Source organism: Solanum stenotomum, chromosome 1 (genome assembly GCF_019186545.1).
Source record: "Solanum stenotomum isolate F172 chromosome 1, ASM1918654v1, whole genome shotgun sequence".
NCBI classification, from domain to species: Eukaryota; Viridiplantae; Streptophyta; class Magnoliopsida; order Solanales; family Solanaceae; genus Solanum; species Solanum stenotomum.
In genome coordinates this window covers 24,922,359-24,941,752 of record NC_064282.1, presented here as the reverse complement: position 1 = coordinate 24,941,752, position 19,394 = coordinate 24,922,359, and the positions used below count along the sequence as shown (strand labels likewise).

General features: G+C 37.8%; 1 protein-coding gene and 1 non-coding gene across 4 annotated transcripts in view; both read right to left on the bottom strand.

The window, feature by feature from the left end:
* Positions 1 to 221: 221 nt before the first annotated feature.
* The window catches only part of LOC125853144 (uncharacterized), a 24,947-nt gene continuing 5,774 nt past the window's right edge, over positions 222 to 19,394 (bottom strand). For 2 of the 3 annotated variants that reach the window (XM_049532824.1, XM_049532818.1), the window contains exons 2-24: positions 18,752 to 19,170; positions 17,855 to 18,006; positions 16,885 to 17,124; positions 16,433 to 16,542; positions 16,252 to 16,329; positions 16,023 to 16,129; positions 9,153 to 9,247; positions 8,937 to 9,070; positions 8,419 to 8,522; positions 8,273 to 8,350; positions 7,987 to 8,068; positions 7,567 to 7,738; positions 5,968 to 6,038; positions 5,496 to 5,576; positions 5,338 to 5,408; positions 4,948 to 5,044; positions 4,800 to 4,859; positions 4,244 to 4,298; positions 3,737 to 4,134; positions 2,024 to 3,664; positions 1,302 to 1,871; positions 1,153 to 1,211; positions 222 to 865 (exon numbers count right to left, since the gene is read on the bottom strand). In XM_049532824.1, the coding sequence (XP_049388781.1) occupies positions 670 to 865; positions 1,153 to 1,211; positions 1,302 to 1,871; positions 2,024 to 3,664; positions 3,737 to 4,134; positions 4,244 to 4,298; positions 4,800 to 4,859; positions 4,948 to 5,044; positions 5,338 to 5,408; positions 5,496 to 5,576; positions 5,968 to 6,038; positions 7,567 to 7,738; positions 7,987 to 8,068; positions 8,273 to 8,350; positions 8,419 to 8,522; positions 8,937 to 9,070; positions 9,153 to 9,247; positions 16,023 to 16,129; positions 16,252 to 16,329; positions 16,433 to 16,542; positions 16,885 to 17,124; positions 17,855 to 18,006; positions 18,752 to 19,107 (5,007 nt within the window). In that variant the 5' untranslated portion in view covers positions 19,108 to 19,170 and the 3' untranslated portion in view covers positions 222 to 669. Of the gene's footprint in view, positions 866 to 1,152; positions 1,212 to 1,301; positions 1,872 to 2,023; positions 3,665 to 3,736; positions 4,135 to 4,243; positions 4,299 to 4,799; positions 4,860 to 4,947; positions 5,045 to 5,337; positions 5,409 to 5,495; positions 5,577 to 5,967; positions 6,039 to 7,566; positions 7,739 to 7,986; positions 8,069 to 8,272; positions 8,351 to 8,418; positions 8,523 to 8,936; positions 9,071 to 9,152; positions 9,248 to 16,022; positions 16,130 to 16,251; positions 16,330 to 16,432; positions 16,543 to 16,884; positions 17,125 to 17,854; positions 18,007 to 18,751; positions 19,186 to 19,394 lie in introns of those variants that run through there. The other variant, XM_049532833.1, reaches the window with a different exon arrangement.
* LOC125854033 (U6atac minor spliceosomal RNA) lies at positions 15,772 to 15,895 on the bottom strand. The gene has a single exon (XR_007445329.1). It is a non-coding gene; the product is annotated as a U6atac minor spliceosomal RNA (small nuclear RNA).

Sequence of the window (19,394 nt, the reverse complement as noted above, 5' to 3'; positions counted from 1 at the left end):
AGACTTGGAATTATTAGCCTTTAAAGGACTTGGGAAAAGATCTATGGAGAAGGGTAAGTCATTTGATTAGTTTGTCACGGGATAGTTAATTACAAGATTATTTTTTTATATTAATGTTGTATAAAATTGATATCAAAATAGTGGTAAGACTACTAACGGAATTGTTCATATTCAACTAGACACGGGATTATTTCCATCCAATTCGTTAATACATAGATTGAAAAAAATATGCTAAACAAGGAATTAGTAATACCAGAACTAATACAAGCATTATTTTCTCTTGTTGCTGGTCTTGTATGTAATGGATTAAGCTGTGCTTACATTCAATTTTCATTCAGGAAGTTTGGCTATTCGAATCGAAACAACAAAGGACTGACGGAATCTCAAAGTATAGTAAAAGTAAACAAAATAATCCTGTTTTCTGAGTAACATTCTCGAGAAGAAACATGCAAAAAAAAAAAAGAATGCCCCCTCTCTGTATCTCCACATAGTATTTCTACTTGGTGTAAACTGTACTCCAAACCCCCCAAAATAATACAACAGACAACTCTAGACTCTGAGACCAACCATTTCCAGAGCCCAAGCACTGAAGATCCATTCCACAAAATTGGATCCGCCAGGCAGTTGGAAGAAGGAAAGAAAACTAATAAGCTAAGGAGAAGCATGCCCTCATAAATTTGATAATTTCTTGGTAAACCAATCTGAAAGACGCTTCATTTTCAGTGAAAGCTCTCTGTTTTTGGCAAAGTAAGCCTCACCATTTGCTATCATCACAGAGAAATCATGCTTCATTGCTTTCAAGCTTCTATAATAGTTGTTCTCTAACCTTAACCGGATTATTTCAGGTGATAGAGGAACAGGGAACCTGCAAAGAGCAAATCATTTATCGTGTTGGGTCCATTAATAATTGTGCATGCCAAGCGAAAAAGTTATTATAACAAAACATCCCCCCCACCCCCACAAAAAAAAAGGAGGAAATTGAAACCCCTGCAAAGTCTAAAGAGAATATAATAAAGAGGAACATAAGAGGCTAACTTCTAACTTCTTATCTTCTCTTTTTAAGGGAGGAGGGAGGGGGGAATCTGAGTACGATATGGAATTTCTTCAACTTCTTCAAAGTTCAAAGAAACACAATTAATTTAAAAAGAGTACCTATTCATGAAGTCCAGTTTCACAGCAACATGTTTCAATTTTAGAATCCCAAAGTTATCCTGTAACATGCATAACAGGGTCAGCTCTGATGCTTTGACCTACAAAGTTCAATTGTTAATTTAAGGCAGGACAATTTAAAAGATTGAAACCTGATTTCTGCTTGCTGACTGCAGTAGTTCAGAGACAGATGACAACACTCTATTTTTGCTTTCCAAGTCAAGTTGAGGTTGCTCCCATGAACTATCTACATCATGTAGTTCCCAGGGACTCTGAGGATGGGGTTCTACTTCACCTTCGTATAGGATACCACATCTTTCCCATGGACTATCAGGAAACTGGTCAGACTTGGCTTTCACTGAAACTACCTCACCTACCCACCACTTACCACCTTGCTCACTCTCATCCTTCCACCAAACCAGACACTTATCTCCATACGACCAATTTCTCTCCATTGCAGTCTCATACCTTGATCTCTCAATTAGAAAGTCAGGGAAGTTGACTAGTTCAGGCAGTGTAAGCTTAAACTTCTGTCCAGAGACAGGGGAAGAGGAATCTATGAATTGAAGTGTAACTTTACAGCAGCTCTCACCAGAGCCAGGAAGAGTTGCATATGAAAGATGTTTTACCAAGCAAATTTCCACAGCTTGGACTGCAGCTGCATTCTTTGTCCAAGGACCAGGCTCTGATGAATCACTATATTCTATATATTCTTGATGCCCCTAATGTCAAGAAATACCAAGTGTAAATCAAATAAAGCTTAATGACTCGATTTGGAAATCACTAATGCAACAGAAAATATTACATGAAAAAACAAAATGCGGTAAAAGGAAAGAAGAGGCAATGATTAACCAATAGAAACTAAATAATGCACCTGTCGGAAGTACACTACTTCATCACCTAGCTGAGGAATGTAGCGGTAACCCTCTTCACGCTCTGACAATAGCAACCAATTCAGTTTTTTCACTGCCTCATTCGAGCTCATTCCAGATGAAAACATATTTTCATCCCTGGAAGAACCCTCTTTAGTGTTTCTAGATGACCGGCACTTGAACACATTACTTGAAGTCCATCCTAATGGCGGAGAACCAGTAGCCTTCTTGGTTGGCTTTTCGGTGTTTCTTGATGAACCTACAGCTACATGGCTCTCTCTTATTTTTAGGTCATCTTTCCCGAATGCTGCGTCTCTTGACATTGCAGTAAATCTTAAGGATCTCTTTCTACGTGCTGCATCAGTCGCGGCATGAGGGAATTCAGAACCTGTTTCGTTATGATCATTACAAGCATTAGAAGCACTTTCACAAATATCATGACTGCTACGTAAACCGCTTCTAGATCCATGAGACTTGTTTCTGCCAACAGAATCATCCATCAGTACACCCCAATGCAAATTCTGACTGAATCTATCAGGGCCATTACCTGTTTCTGGAACTTGGTTTTGTTCCAAATGGGAAAAGATTTTAGATGTTGATTCATCTCCACAATAAGCATCTGTAGGAGGATTAAACTCAGAATGAGTTTGAGACTCCCTGGACATTTTCTTTGATTTTATCTTTATTATGGTTGGCTTCACTCTAGGTTTGAGGTTTACTTCAGGATTGTCATCGGTGGTAGTCAACTTGTTTGCACCAGGACCAACACCTATTTGCTGCAGCTGATGACTGGGTGATGATGACAAGTGCAATAATGAAGAACTTTTAGCAACTCCTGAGAAACACAGTGCATCTCCAGGACCATTTCCAGCAAGCAAACTGCTAGCTTCAGATTGTCCCAGATTCGTTTGAGCCTCGGCCATTAAATTATCGGCCAGAGCCAGATTTTGGATATCTGGACCAGCAGAAGGTTTTCTATCGACTTGCTCATTTAAAACATCTTTGGGTTCCTTGTCATTAACCATATGTTCAGTTTTACTGTATTTCCCAAACAGCTTCATGCCAATCTTGTCTGCAGAGGATGATCCTGGCTCCTTTAACCTTAGGTTAACCACATTATCTTCAATTATCTCTTCACCAGCTTGAGAAGAACATGGCTTATCAGCTTGATCACCACACTGAGCTGCAGTGTCTTTTGATAGCTCAAGCTTATTAGCATCACGGATTTTCAATTTCAGGACCAATCTCCTTTTGTTCTCGCCATTTGTCGGAGGTTCAGTGGATTTAGGAGGCACATCGATAGCTCCACCTGTTGGATAGCTCCGCGGTGTGCTTGTCAGTTTGTCATCAGATGCAATATTCTGATCGCTTGACCAACATTCTAATGATTCAGTTTCCAATGAATCATCCTCAGAGCTAGCTTCATCTTCATCATCTGAAGAAATGTCATATTGCTGATATACAATTTCAGGATGTGCAGCTCCACGGTGAGATGTGAATGACTTTGGTTTAGATGACTTCCTTTTAGTGGTAGCTTTCTGCCCATATCTTGATTTCCTAGTTCTAAGACTTCTACATGAAGTGCCAACATCATCATCCTTAACTTTCTTCCTAAGACGCCTTCCAGATGATGCGACTTCCACCTGAAAAAGATGCAAATGTTGCTCAGCCAGGGTAAGCAAATAGGTAATTTGTTTGTGAATGTAGATGCTTACTTCTGATACAGATATTTTCCTTTTTGATCTGCGTAGGCTATCTTTCCGACTCCGTCTCATCTTCTGTTCTTCACTACATTCTGAACCACTAGAAGAGCCGTCTCTTAAACATTCACGCTCTCCTTCAGCAGAAAGCTCTTCATTCATATTATATTCTGAATCAGTCTCATCATTCAGAATAACATTATCTGGCTCCCAGAAAAGGGTATCCACAAACTCCGGCAGTGGTTCAGCTATTATATCCAAGTCAGCCACTGGTAAAACCTGGTATCCTAGGCCCAAACCACCGTCTGTGCCTACAGAAAATTTAATTGAAGAAGGACGCCACTCAGTACCCAGAGCTCCTAGGCGGCGGCGCTGGTACGTACTCTGATATGGTTCAGGATATGGAAGCATACCTAGTATTCCCATTATCCATGTTTGGAAGAAAAAAAACATTTATTACCATCTTCTTGAAACTGACCAAAAAAGTAAAAAGAACGAATGACGAAAGCAACGAATATCTACTTGCATCACAAAGAAGATCTTGCATGTTCCTCCGATATGGAGCTAACTGTGTCTCCTGCAACAGGTAAAAAATGCCTGTTGTTCATAACTTAAAAAAACTTGGAAAACTAATACAAGATGGAACAGCTGTAGGTAGCTGACAGATAGGCCCATCCATGTATTACCCAGATAAGTTTGATATGAAATTTCTCAAGTAGTAAAAACAAATGATAGAACTTAAAAGTGGTAAAGAATAAATCTTTTAACTCTCTTCGTCACAAAAAATGACCTAATTCTTTTTTTTTTTGCATGACCTACTTTAACTATAGAGATTAACAGTAAATTTTTTGGAAAGATAACTAAACGGATTTAGATACAGTGTAACAGTTCAAACTTGGATTAATCATTTGAAAAGATTTCATACAAAATCTTAAATAATGTCAATGATATTATTTTTAATGGGATGGGTGGAAAAAAGAATGACATCAAGGAAATAAATTTTGGAAAGGACAAAAAAGAAAAATGTGTCATAATCCCGAATTGACGGAGTGAACTAGTATGTCAAAACTAAAGGTACCTGATCAAGAACATTCCCCTGCACATCCTGGATAAGGGGCCGGTAATCCCCAAGGAAGAACTGTTGAAAGTTATAGCCTCAAGATCGCATACAGTAACTGTAAACTACTTAAAACAATGATGAGAATGAAAGAAACCGCCTCATATACCTGATCATATTTAGCATCCTTTTGAGACTCGCCTTGGCCTGTATTTAATAAATATATTTGTCCAACATCATCAGAAAGAACAATTGATGTTCCATCCCTTTTCACAAAGAAACAGCACATCCAACACAAATAAGTAACTTCAACATTTCAAATAAAGCAAAGAGCATTTGCACCAGTTAGCAAATCTAATGGGAAATGGAACAGAATGAGTAATTAATTCTGAAGCCATGATAGGATTGGTGTTCTTCTATGACCCCAAATCAGGAAGCTCTGATGATGTCTAAAATTTGAAGTACATTAAGGAACCACCATTTATATACACAAACAAACTTTATAAGTCAAATATCAAAGATACAGGAAATATTATTATGTCCTCTTTAAACTACTTACTGTGAAAACTTTCCATCAACCAACTTAAAGCGTCCTATATCATATGTGCGGATGGGGATCCCCTCCCATATCTGGAGATAGAAATAGCAAGAGTTCAACAAATGGAAATACCTGTGTAAAAGGATGTGATACAATAATCAAAAGAACCAGAAACCTACATCCCACAGGATGGTTTTCCCATCATAACCAGCACTCATTGCGATTCTGGGGTTGAAAGGATGAACATCCAGAACATATGTCTGCAAGAGTCGAACACAAAGTGTCAATTACACCAGATATAAGTTTTTCAATAGGTGTGGATGGAGTGAAGGGGTGGAGTCGTCATATTAAGAATAGTACCAGAATTGAGTGACTAACATTTTTTAAAGTTTATTATGACCAAGAAAGTGAAAATAAACCACCCTAAAGAATTGCATGACTCTTTTATAGTGCCTGACCAAGAAATTAGACAATGGTGGAAGCAAGAGAGAAAGAAATAACCAGTGAACACATGCAACGAAATGGAGCTTAAGTGGAAGTTTCTCAAAAATATCTAACCAAGATGACACGTGAAAACATATAACCAGCCTAAGCAAGCATTTTGAAAAAAAAACTCAGAAATATCAGCCTAACCATAGTCAGATAACTTACAGACTGTGCGTGACCAGTCAAGGAGTGCACCAAGCTACCATCACTAGCATTCCAAACACAAATTCGGCAATCTGCATAAGTTCACCTTATGAGTTGAAAATTTCAAATTCAAGCACCATAATTTCTCTGCTTCAACAAAAGGAACATAATTTGAATTCACTCATTCACAACCCCAAATGGAAGTATTTTCCTTTCTAACAGGAACCAAGAAGACCTTGATTTCAAAACCCACGATGTTGGAGTTTGACACTCAACGAGTAGGAAGAACATGAACCAATTTTGTGTTGTTAGCCTTGCAGGTGCTTAGGAAATATTCGCACTTCTACGTGTCCAGTTTGCCAGGAATTGACTAGTCGCACACATGGGAAAACAAGAAAAACACAAGATCCATTCAGATATGACTGGACCCTCGTCAATCGAGGAAATATCTGATCTAATTTCCGATACTGGGTAAGATTCACCGGCCACTAGACATAGCACATAAGCTAACAGTAGCATGAATGGAACAGGAACTATTCAACCAAGTTTCCCTGCATGTGGCTCATCCATGATAATTTCTTCGGAATTGTGTGAACTAGCGGACGATCACTAAGTGGGGATGCTCCCTCCAGCATGAGCAAACCCTTTAGGAATTGGGAGCCACTACCCCAGCCCGGATGACTCTCAGAGTAAACTCTTACAGAGATGCTTCCTAGCTCCTTTGATGAATGATGAAAATATACTGGGAAGTCAATCTACAACTTCTAAGCCATGTTAGATTCATGCTATACTTAATAGCTCATGAGGAATAACCCTCCATAAGGCACCCCAATTATTCTGAGCTCACACCATTTTCTACTTGCAGTAGAAAATAAGTTTCCTAAGCATTTCTTTTCAAAACTTTCACATGACAGCATTATTTCTTTTTTTCTTTCAACCATGGCTGCATTACCCTGATGGGGGTAAACTTAAGCCCATGCCAGGCACCAACATGTCTTAGAATAGTATCAACTTGACATCGGTTTCCTATGTTTAAATATCTTGAAACTACCTCAAATGCACTTTAATTACAATTTACCAACCAAATATTCCAACAACTTTTTACCTATTCCAACAGACTTCTCTGGATGCAAACCAGAAAAAAGATTTAACATGAAGTTGAAGGTCATTATACAGTAGTTACGACATACTTGCTAGAACTAAAAGTTCGATAGGGTGTGTGAAAAAAGGGTAAAATTTGGGCTTTAAAGGCAACAATAAATCTGTAACGTAAGAAAATATCCATACCACCAGTATTCGCTGTCAATATCATCCTGATATAATTTGGATCCATTATAACATAAATAAAATTTATTTATTAACTCATTATCAGCATGAGTTATTCACTACTGTCATGAGAAACGCCTACTAACCAGGCTTGTGAATGTGTGTCATGCCTGTTGAGCATCATCTTTAATTACTGTATAGTAGGTCAACAACAAGATGTTTCAATTCACAAAGACCAAACTATTATGGGCAAGAAATGAAACTTTCATCCCATAATCATATTTAAAATAGTTTTAACCAAATAAAAGTACAAATTAATGCATTTGAACTAAATATGCAATTAAGATAAAATACCCATGATAGCAGCCAGTACAAAGCGATTATCCAGGCTCCACACTATCATGTTAACACCGCGAGGAGTAGGGCGAAATCTCTGCCGTGGCCCTCCTCGAGGAGGCTGTGGTGGCATTGGTGGCGGAGGAACTTTAAGATGATATGCCTTACCCCAAGAACGTCCATGTTTTCCCTGAACAGATTAGAACATTAATAGTCAGAAAGAACCAGCACAGAGATATGTCTCAATACTGTAGGTCAGTTAGACTTGGTCCCAATTTACAGATGTAACGGTGTGATGAATTAGTGTCTAACACCTCGAGTAAAGCTGAGCATACATTCTGTAGTATCCCTCTAAAAACATACAGGCATAATTTTGTGCATGTATTCATTCTCTTATTTCTCACAAAAAGAAACCAAATTTTGAAGTCAAGAACTTACATGGGACGACTTGCGTGGTTTTGGGGTCCAAATAATTGCACTTCCGTCACGGGAACAAGTGACAATGTTGTCATGGCTAAACCTGAAAATTGTGTTTTAACAAGCATGATCATTTACGCAAGTTAACACAACTTTATCCATCAAACAGGTTGACCAACCAAACTCTACTTTATGTTCAACCATGATTAACTATAGCTGATAAGAAGGATATAATGCCATTTAAATTCTTTATTGGTATTAGGATAATTTGAAATAATTGGAACAAGGAAAAAAGATGTTCACAAACCAAGAATTCCTAAATTTAGGAATGCAGTCCTCCACAATGGAATCAGAAGTTGAAGATCGTGAAGCAACTGCACAGCCACTGCACAAAAGAATAGAAGGTGAGATAATGATGAACACGTTTAAGGGTGACAACATGACTGCACCAACCTGAACTGTACATAGTTGACATCATTTTCGTGACCAGATAATGTATCTATTTCATGATTTAGCTCCTCGGGGTGATCTGGGGAGAATTTACAAGCACTCCAGACCTGAAGACGGATAATGTTTGTGATTCCATACAATCTCATCATCCCATTAACAAAAAATACACTGAAAAGTCAAAATGCACCAAAAACTTTCACATTCTTAACATTTCTTGCATACTTCATACGGTAAACTCTATGTTTAACCGTTACTGGAAATTTCTTATTGTTAGGTTGTCAAACATGTGTTATGCCATAAGTAAGCTAAACATTAATTAGAGGACTTTGATAAAGAAGCTCAGAACATCTCTTGTATCAGTCCGATCCTAAGAAGACTGATCAATATTACCTTACCAAAAAAAAGGTAAACTATGCTAAGAGCTTATTGACAGGAAACAAAAAAATCTCATATCCCTGCTATCTTATAATGAAGATTTGACAATGTTATAATAGAGCATAATGTTTGATGCTTGTTCATACCCTTGCTAAAGTATCAGAGCTGCCAGTGACAAAGACAGTTCCATTGGCATTGTATGCACAACACAAAATTTGATGGCTATGCGATGTATTACTTGAGGACTGAAGGTTGGTTGCTGCGGTACCACTGCTCCTCACTGCATAAAAATAAAATCCACACAGAGACTCGCCAACTAACAGCACGAACATTATCAGACAAATAACTTGTTCTCAGCTAACCTGAAACGTTATCCTTTGGTCTTGGCGAGTAAACACGTGGAACACATTGAGAAGACCTAGCATCCCAAATGCGACAAGTTCCATCATCTGATGACCTACCAGTAGGAAACAAAAACCCGAGGAAAGGAAGTCACACATTTATAAAGCAAGTTACCAGAAACCCCATAATACTTGGCAAGAAACTTTAACAGACACGAAAATAGATAAAAATGATTTCTGTTAATTGTACAACCTAGTGTAAAATCTTTACTAGGTTTCTTGTAGTTTAACCCTCTTTATTCTTTGTACACCTTAGTCTAAGGCTTCCATATCTTCATCTAATGCTTTGAGTTGGCCACTAACTCAAAGGAAGTTTTATAGAGGAATTAAAAAATAAATTATAAGAAAAAACTTAGTACATTTATCTTTTGCTTTAAGCCTTAAACATAAATATAAAAACATGCACGACCAGCACACAACTTCACATAATATGTTCAAGAGTCTCTTAAAACGAAAAATTGTGATGTAAGATTTCCACTATTATGAAGAGCAAACAGCTATATATAGTGGCAGTATACCATAACCAGACAAGAGCACAATTTTGTGTAATATTTTAGGAGCCATTTGCGATCAATTGAAACCTGTGTATAGGTGTCTCTATAATTATCGAATATACAAAGTACCACATGGTAAAAGAGGAAATAAGGTAATGACTACAAGACCTTGCTGTGGAGCATGTTCGGATTGGAAAGGATGAGCCTGCGGGAGGTGCTTATAGGATCTAACACCTGAAGGAAGAGAAGGAGAAGTAGAGCAAGCGAAGTAGCTCCTTTTTTGCTTTCCACATAAGTGAACGTAAAAGTGAGAAACGGGAGAGCATCTGAAGAAGTAGAATACTCTTTTGTATAGATATTTTGATGAAGTATTCAAAAATGTAGAGGCATCTGAATGCACAAGGATAATTGCAGATAGTCCTTGTGCCAGAATCTTCTCCCCATTTCATTCTTGGGATATAGATTAGTGGAACATTTTTATTTTTGCATATTTTTGGAGTGTTGTTGATAATCAAGTCATTGTTGATTCTTTTTCATGCAGTTATTGCTGATGACTAGATGAATTTGTAGAGAATCATGATTTGTTGTAAGATTCTCTGCCTTTTGTACACACCTCGTAAGCAGTATTTGCCATCACATCACTAAAATTTGAACTATAATCTCATAGAACAGGGACAACAAAAGAATATAAAACCACTCACAAAACGAACAATAAATTTAAATCCTAGAATAACTAGCTTACTAATATACTATAGGTACAGAGAACCTAGTTCCCATCAAATTACAGGTATGGATTAGACCACAAATTTTCCTTCAATTTCTTCTGCTATCATGTTAGCTTCTTCTATGATATTACTCCCTCCCTCCAAAATACATGGCCTAATTTGATCCAATGTAGAGATCTCAAGAAAATGTTTGAAAAGATTATTAAACCAGTGTATCAAATAATGGTCCTCATAAAAATTGTTTGAAATGTGAAAAAACTAAAAGCTGAAGCAATTAAAAATAAAAAAAGGTCAGCATAGGCCTGTTGTTTTTCCACTTATCTTTTTTTTTTTATAATGATGGTGTCCCATCTTGCACGCACCTCGACTATTCTACCAAGTACCTGCTACCTCACATCAGCATAGGTTGTACCAGATAGATCTGTCCACCACGATTACAGATGTGAAGAAACACATTTTATGGTTTTCGTTCTCCACTATCTATTGACTTCAAAGATATCCCAACTAAAGGTCATGATCAAATATCTTTAGCCCAACTCTCAGAACAAGATACATATTGGGAGATTATTGACTGAATTAGACTGTGTACCAATGACAAGGAACCTGGTCCTGATGGGTTTCCAATGAGCTTCTACCAATCCTTTTGGGATCTGGTCAAGGTAGATATCATGAATACCTTACATCACTTCCATTCTCATCCTGTGTGTGAAAAGAGCTTCAATGCTACTTAGAGGGTGTTAGGATAAACTTCTTTTAAGTGTTTTTTGGCTTTTAAGCTCTTTTCTTATTTTTTGTGGTGTTTGGGAAAGATAAAAAGTGCTTTTAAGCACATACTTTTAGGTCAAAAAGTATAAAATTAAGCTAAAAGACAAAAAATGGATATTCTGAGCTGATGGTTTTTAGCTTTTAGCATATAAGCTACTTTTAAAAAGTTAATCCAAACACCCTCTTACATTCCCCCTCATACCTAAGAAGATAGGAGCTTCAGAACTCAGGGACTTCAAACCTATTAGCCTCATAAGTGGAGTCCAAAAGATCATTGCTAAATTATTGGCAGAAAGATTGAAAAAAGCAGTGTGTAAACAGGTTAACAACCATCAGATGGCATTCTTCAAAGAAAGACAGATTACATATACTCCTCTTATAGGTGTTATGAGCAAAGTAGACATAGAAAAGGCTTTTGACCATGTCAACTGGGATTCTCAAACATATGGGCTTTGGTGTGAGGTGGTTGAAATGGATTGGACTTTGTATCAAAATAGCCAGGTTCTCGATTCTGGTAAATGGAGAACCTATTGGTTTTTTTCCTTCTTAAAGAGGCCTGAGACAAGGTGACCCTCTTTCACCTTTCCTTTCCACTATTGACATGGAAGGCTTCAACAGCATGATGAGAATTGCAGTCCAGAAGAGATGGTTGAATGGCTTCGGGATAGGCAGCAGGTTGGGTGAAGACATGGAAATTTGTCACTTACTCTATGTTGATGACACTGTCATCTTCTGTGATGTTGCATTTGAACAAAATTGCTATATCAGGATGATTCTCTTAGCATTTGAGGCTACTTTTGGACTCTGTGTAAATTCGAGAACGAGCAGCTCATTCCCCATCAATGAGGTGACACATATGGAGGGACTGATTAGCATTCTGGGATGCAGGATAGATCATGACTTACCAACAACCTACTTGGGCATGCCTTTGGGCAATGAGCACAAGGAGTTGGAAATATGGGACAGGATAGTGGAAAAAATAGAGAAGAAGCTCTCAAATTGGAAATCGCAATACCTTTCATTAGGAGGAATATTGACTCTGATAGCTTTGTTCTGGACTCACTGCCAACACATGTCATGTATTTATTCCCAATCCCTTCTAAGGTGGAAGAAAAGTTAGACAAATTAAGAAGAAATTTTTTGTGGTTGGGAAACAAGGAAGGCAAGGGTTACCATCTGGTCAAACAGAAGACTGTTCAACTAAACAAAGAAACTGGTGATCCAGGCATCTGGAACCTGGCACTTCATAATAAGTACCAATGATGAAATGGTTATGGAGATTTGTTGATGAGGAGCAAGCACTTTGGAGGAGGTCATCCAGTCTAAGTATGGGCAAATCAGTCACTGGTGGTGACAACTACATATAGCGTCTCAATATGGAAGTCCATCAAGGCCCTATGGTTTTTCAGATCATTTTGCTACAAGATTGGTAATGGCAACAAAATTTCCCTTTGGAGGGATACCTGGAATGGTCAGGAGTCCCTGATGAATTCCTATCTAGCTTTGTTCCTTTATACAGCAATCGTGACAATTGGTCCCCTCAAGGGTGGAATATCTGTTTCAGAAGGCATTTAAATGACTGGGAGGTAGATATGCCGGCCAGGATGGCAAGGATGCTCCAAGACATTGGTAGTTTCAAAGGTATCAATGTGAGCCCTGATACTATCATCTGGAAACATGGAAAAGATGTCAAATTCACTGTAAACAAGCTATACAGGAAGAATATATTGAAGAATCCAGGTTGCTAGATAGGGCCATTGAGGCAGGTTCGGAATAATTGGACTCCAACATAAATTTTGTGCTTCCCTTGGCTGGTGACCAGGAAAGCTTGTCTGACACATGAGAGTCTAAAAAGAAGGGGGATGCAATTTGCATCCAGATGTTTCTTGGGCAATAAACAGAGGAGACAAACAGCCACATTTTCTTACACTGCAAAGTCACTTCTCAGCTTTGGTCCATCTTCTTTAGTCTCACACAAACCCAGTGGTCAGTGCCAGAGCATACAGCAGACCTTCTGAGCTGCTGGATCAGGAGAGGGGGAAGCAAAAATCAAACGAAATGGTGGAGAATAATCCCAGTATGCATATGGTGATGGACAGTGTGGAGAGAGAGAAATGTAAGATGCTTTGAGGATAGATTTGTGGAACTGCATCACAACCCATTATTTTTAGTGTAAAGGAGAACTTGTAATGATGAATTCAAATAGTAGCTTTGTTAGGCTCATTGTAATTAGCATTTTGGTCACAATTTTTGGAGGTTGCCAGCATAACATACCATTAATGCTTAAGAATACAACATTACCAGTTCTTTTTAAAAAAAAAAAAAAATCAAAAGGGGAAAGTCGGACCAAATATTTATTTCATGAGGAAACAAGTTGAGTACCAACTCACATTGAGATGGAAGCTCCTAAGGTTCTACCAAACACAAGATACGCCAAATAGTAAAGCAAGGGGACATAGCATGGCTACTACGTAAAAGGGTCAATTAGTTGGTTTTACTAAATCGCCTCAGTGAAACAATCTAAACATCCAACCCCAAATGTCAATACAAACATGTAGAGTGGATCAAAATATTATGAATTTATTTGGGAACCCTTAAATAAACAATGACAAGTGTGTTCTCTAACATCCTCGCACACGTGTAACCCATTCTAGCTATACGCGTGGATTGCAGACTTCTTTTTTTCCTTTTTTTGTCTTTAATAGGCGCAACAAGTTGCGGAGTGGATGTAGAGGCTAGAGCAAAGTTATTGGCGCGGCTGAATTGAGAGAAAGTGCAGGAATCGTAGAGGGGCTCGATGGGCTGAGTAGAGAAAGATGTTTCAAGCAATACAGAAGGTAGAGATTCTGATATGATAGATGTCACAGGACCCTTCTAATAGGAGATAGAATATAGCTATGATTTTTTTGCTCTTTTGAAATCTGTATAGATGGCCCTAGCACAGCCTGCGTGCTACTTATAAAACATGCTACCATTCTCAAAAATACAAGGTAGAGTGATGATGGTAATAGAGTAGGTAGAGAGCAATTTCCTTGGAGACTCTTATACATCCAATGAGGGACAAGTGTGTTTCCTAACAACCTCCATTTTCTCAAGGGTGGAACAGAATGGACCTCAATCAGTTTAGTACAAGGTTCCACAGAAGTTCTGGAGATGCTAAAATTCAAGAAAAAAATTAATATTACCATGAAAGGACAAGGAAGCAAATAAACATATAACGTGAAAGGGACACTGGAGGTAGGGCATGATGATCCTGGTGAAAAACTGGGAGGAAGTCCCGTACCAGTTAAATTTCAACATGAGGAATGATATTCAAGAAGGTAGGGAAGTGACAAGAGGGGGTTGCTCAGATGGTAAACACCCTCCATCTTCAAACTTTAGGTTGTGGGTTCGAGTCACCAAGGGAGTAACAAAAAGCAGGAGCATCTAGGGAGGGGTAAAAAAAGGGTAGGGAAGCTTATCGCTTGGTGATGTCCACTTCAGTTAAGAAGACTGATTATGATGAAGCAACAAAAACTTTAAAACACAGCAATTTGGATGCCGAAACCATATAGACAAAGGTGGAAGGGTACACAATGCCTCACCATAGATAATATCAGATACGTCAAAAGGCAGATTTGGAATGCCAAAGAGCTAAAGCTTTTGTTGATTTTCGGGAGTGACAAGTTGGAGCCAGTGAAGAGAAGAAACGGAGCTGTTTATGTCAACTGAAGGATATATAACCTCTCTCTTAAACAGAGTGCTATTCTTTTTACATTTTCTACTTCAAGACAGATGGTATCACACAAATTGCTAGAATAGCTTTTACAGATGTATTGTCACTAATTAATTGACTACATAAGGAAAAAGACAACATTCATTGAAAAAGGATTCATTAGACAAACAAAACTAGCAAAAAGGGGTGAGATTGAGGCATCGAATGAAGTTCATTTCTAAGTTTAAGGGGCCACTTGGCCATGCAATTTGGATTTGAAATTTGAAGGTTTTGATTTAAAATTTGTGTTTGCTTATGACATTTGAACAAAACTCCAACTTCATTTTGAATTTTGATTTCAAATTCACCTAAAAGGCTTCAATTGCTCTTAAATTAAAACCTGACCCATAAGCTTATATTTTGCAAATAAAGACCCATACTTTAAATTTTGCCAAAAAAGACTCATGATCGATGTGAAGAGATTGTTTGTACCATGTGGTAAAATTATAATAAAGAATAGCTAGTAACTAATATTAATTTATTTATGAGTTAGTTGTCAAAACCACACCTGATCTATCACATTTACGCGAGTTTCACACCTCAACTATCAGTTGTTCCCTTTTCGTACTCGGACTATCTCCATCTATTCTTTTTCCTACTTGAACTATGACCTATGCATTAGAACAACCTCAAATCTGACTAGGCCAACTATTACTTGTTTCTTTTCCTACATGAACTATCATATTCATGTCCAAACACCTACTAAATATTAATTGTAAAACTAGAAAGATACAAAACCACAATCACCCATGCAGCAGTCGTGTCTCAGAGTACAAAGATACTCCTAATTTCCAAATTCTGAAATTCGCCAGTAGCCACAGTTTTTGTTTTTTTGGCAACTTTTAAAAATGTAAGATCCACCGAAGTGGGTAGCCTTAACCGGATGTGTCTGGTAACAGGTAAAGCCCCAAGGCGTTTCCCATCCCTGTCGGGGGAGATGCCAACCATCTATCCTTTCTAGAACACTCCATAAGCCACATTTAATCTGTATGGCTTAATCAAATAGGGCTAAATCTCTTACACATAATAATGCATCATGTCCCTTCAAAGAGAAAGGAGCAACAATAAGGATCAAGGCTTAAAGGTAGCTTACGATAGAAGCTGATACACAGAGCTAGTTTTTGGAGTAAATGCGATGGCAGTAACAGCTCCAGTGTGACCACGCAAAACTGAAATAGGTAATCCGTCTGGCAAGCGCCACTGAAGTACAGAGAAAGTAGATAAGCTGCTCACTCTTCAACAGAGGAGATCTTCAAGCCCAAAATTATTACTCTTCAAAGAAAGCAAGAAGATATCTCTGTCAAGTGGTAGGAGAATCTTACAACTCGAATGCTGTAGTCATTTGATGCAGATGCCACCAAAGCATTGTTTGAACTGACGGCTAAATCAGTGATGTCACCCTATTAGCATGACAAGCAAATAAGTGTACAAACGAAGAGTAACTATTCATAAGGAAGAGTTAAAATTGAGGACACTATTGGGAGCATATCTCAATGAACTTACTTCATGTCCTCGGCAACTAGCCAGGCATAATCCAGTTTCCATTGACCAAACCTTGACGAGGCGATCATCAGAACCAGTAATCACATATCTTCCTGAGCGATCAAATATTGCTACACAACAGAGAATAGGCAGAGAAATTGAGCTGAAGGTTCGCATGTCTTCTTGACAGACAACCCTTTATATCTCTAATTGAGCTGAAGGTTCACATGTCTTCTTGACAGACAACCCTTTATATCTCTAATATGATAAACCTTAAAAAGCTATTGAATGTAGCTACGATTTAAGAAAAAAGAAACAGCTACCTTTAATATTAGTGGCATTCAATTTCTGGAATATTAGGTATAGCAGAAAAAGTGTGTTTTATTGAGCATAAATGTAATCCCTGAACAAGAACCCATTTTGAGAGAAAAACTTTTAAGTGCCTATATACAATAAGAGTTTTAAAGTTGTACCACAATAAACAGCATCCCTATGTCCCCTTAGTTTCTTTATGTTTTGCATCTTTTGGACCATAGTTGACGGCTTTGCAACAGCATAACTTGCAAGACGGATAGATGGAGCACGATGATGTTTTGGGAAACCTCCTCCAATCTCTCTTAAAGTTAGACCATGCACCTGATTAGCCGGCATGTGTGGCCAACGGAGGTATGAAGGAAGGGATTGTGCTTGCTTATTGACTCTATTTCGCTCACCTGTTCATCACATATACAAACTTAGACAAACAGAAAACCTAAAGTGGCAACAGAATGTATATGTCATGCTACTTAAGAGAGACAACATAAAAGGGAGAGGGACAATGTGCAGAAGAGATCACAGTGCAAATGACCAAACAAGGGATGTTTGTGAAGAATTCGTAGTTTGGAAGGCTTTCCTGGATAACTTTGCTCACTTGAACAAACTGATGAAAGGAATCATTCACGATCAAAGATGCAGAATACAAGCCAAAGAGTTTTTAAAAAGTACCTGTAAGCTGTTTTCGCCTTTCAGTGAGACGCCTTATAAAGCCAAAGAAAGGCACAAATTCAAATGCAATACAATCCTCAAAATGCTACTCAGTAAATTGTGGCTTCTTTTTTTTGGCCAAAATACCACCAAAGATATAGTTTAAGTGATAGTGTATGTCAGTCTAAGAGTAGAGAGATAAAGTTAATCTAGTAATATGCTTGGATTCCTGTTAGTTCACTATCTGGTAACATGATATTGGAGAATTGTTGAGTAGTACAGGGAAAAGGTTTATGTAACTTTTGGCCAAAACGAGTACCAAAGCTATAGTAGTGCACAAGCCAGAACAGAGAGTAGGAAAATTAATCAAGGACAAAAGGAGTCGGTTTAAAACAAAAAAGGAAAAAGAGAAATTGAGACATGCGAGGTCAATTTCCAAGAGAATATATATTAGATCTTAGACCTCATAAGACTACTTACAAGTCAAAAGAGAAAAAGGCCCAGATCCAAGTAGCGTGGGGACATCAGCAGCACCAGGGGAATCTCCCCCACCACATTGCAAAGGAGGACCCGAATTCAGCAGCAGTTGTTTAAGCAACTTTACTAAGTGATCTTTTTCAACATGAGGATACCTATCATCAGCAAACTAAAGGTTTAAACAACACAAGGAATCAAGAATATCAATTAACTATTTAAGCAGAAACAGATGGATATTGTGGCACGTTAACCAGGTCAACTTTCCCAGGAGCCCAACAACCATTTTGAAAGCATCATTAAATATAAATAATTCAATTATAAATAAGCAAAAGGTTCTAGTGAGAAAGCATTATTTAGTATAATAGAAAAGTGACTAATAATTGATTTTTTGGTTATAACAAAGAACTCATAATTGAGTCTTTAAAAGAAAGTTTAAAATCTATAGGACTCGATCAGAATAGCTTGACATTCTTTTCCAGAATTAAATTATCATATATTTACATAAATTCATAAAAGAATTGAATAGATGTATCCAGGGAGATTTCTCTTTGAAGCAACTATTTCCTAGATCACATGTCGTCTTATTTCACAACTGAATCAATCTAAAACTTAAAGCGGAACAACATCACATAAAGTGGGGCAGAGAGGACACAGGTTTCCCATATCTATTATTCTGTGGATCGAAAGATCCCCCAAAGAAGGAATACAAAGCTTGCTCAATACAACATGTTTGGACCTGATCTATTCTAAGTTGTCTCAGATGACAGATATGACAGTGATGAGGTTCAGTCTCATCACTGATGAGACTGGAGCTCAAAGCAAACACCAGCACACAAAAGTGCAGCAGACATATCTAATTTCAACAAGAAGAAAAACATGAAATATGTTTACAAGGCACACCTTAGCATCAGATCATCATAATTTAGAGGGAAAGAAATGTCATCGTCATCATCATCTCCACTGAGTACACCTTTTCTTGAATACCAAGCATGATATCTCCTAGGCAGAAGCTCATGTTCCAAAAGTTCATCACAGAATATTCCAAATGTTTTTCGGCACGGCCCAGATGACAAAAAATGCATAATCAGAAAATAAACTTCTCTGAGGTCAATATTTACATCCTTTATTGTGGATAGTTCAGCAAATCTCTCTTCTTCTTCGAAGAGAGATTTTGTGTATACCCTATTCAGGAAGCTTGTATGTGCCATATTTGATGATGAAGCACCATTTCTAGATGTACACTTCCCTGAATCCATCCTTTGTTAGCAAATAAACTCCCCACACTGAGTATTCCTCTTCAAAGAGCAAGATCCATGAATCTACATTCTCAAAAACTGAAATTAGAAAGCACACTCAATCATTTGCTAGGAAGTAAATGCAGAACTTCTCATAATTCATTAACACTTCATGAAACATATTCTAACCACCATGAACAAGCGCGCACAAAGGTCACTACACAAGGTCAAAGAACTTAGATATGATTCTTCCAAACATGTTATTGTAATGCAACAAAAATATGTGACAACAATAACAAGAAAGCCCC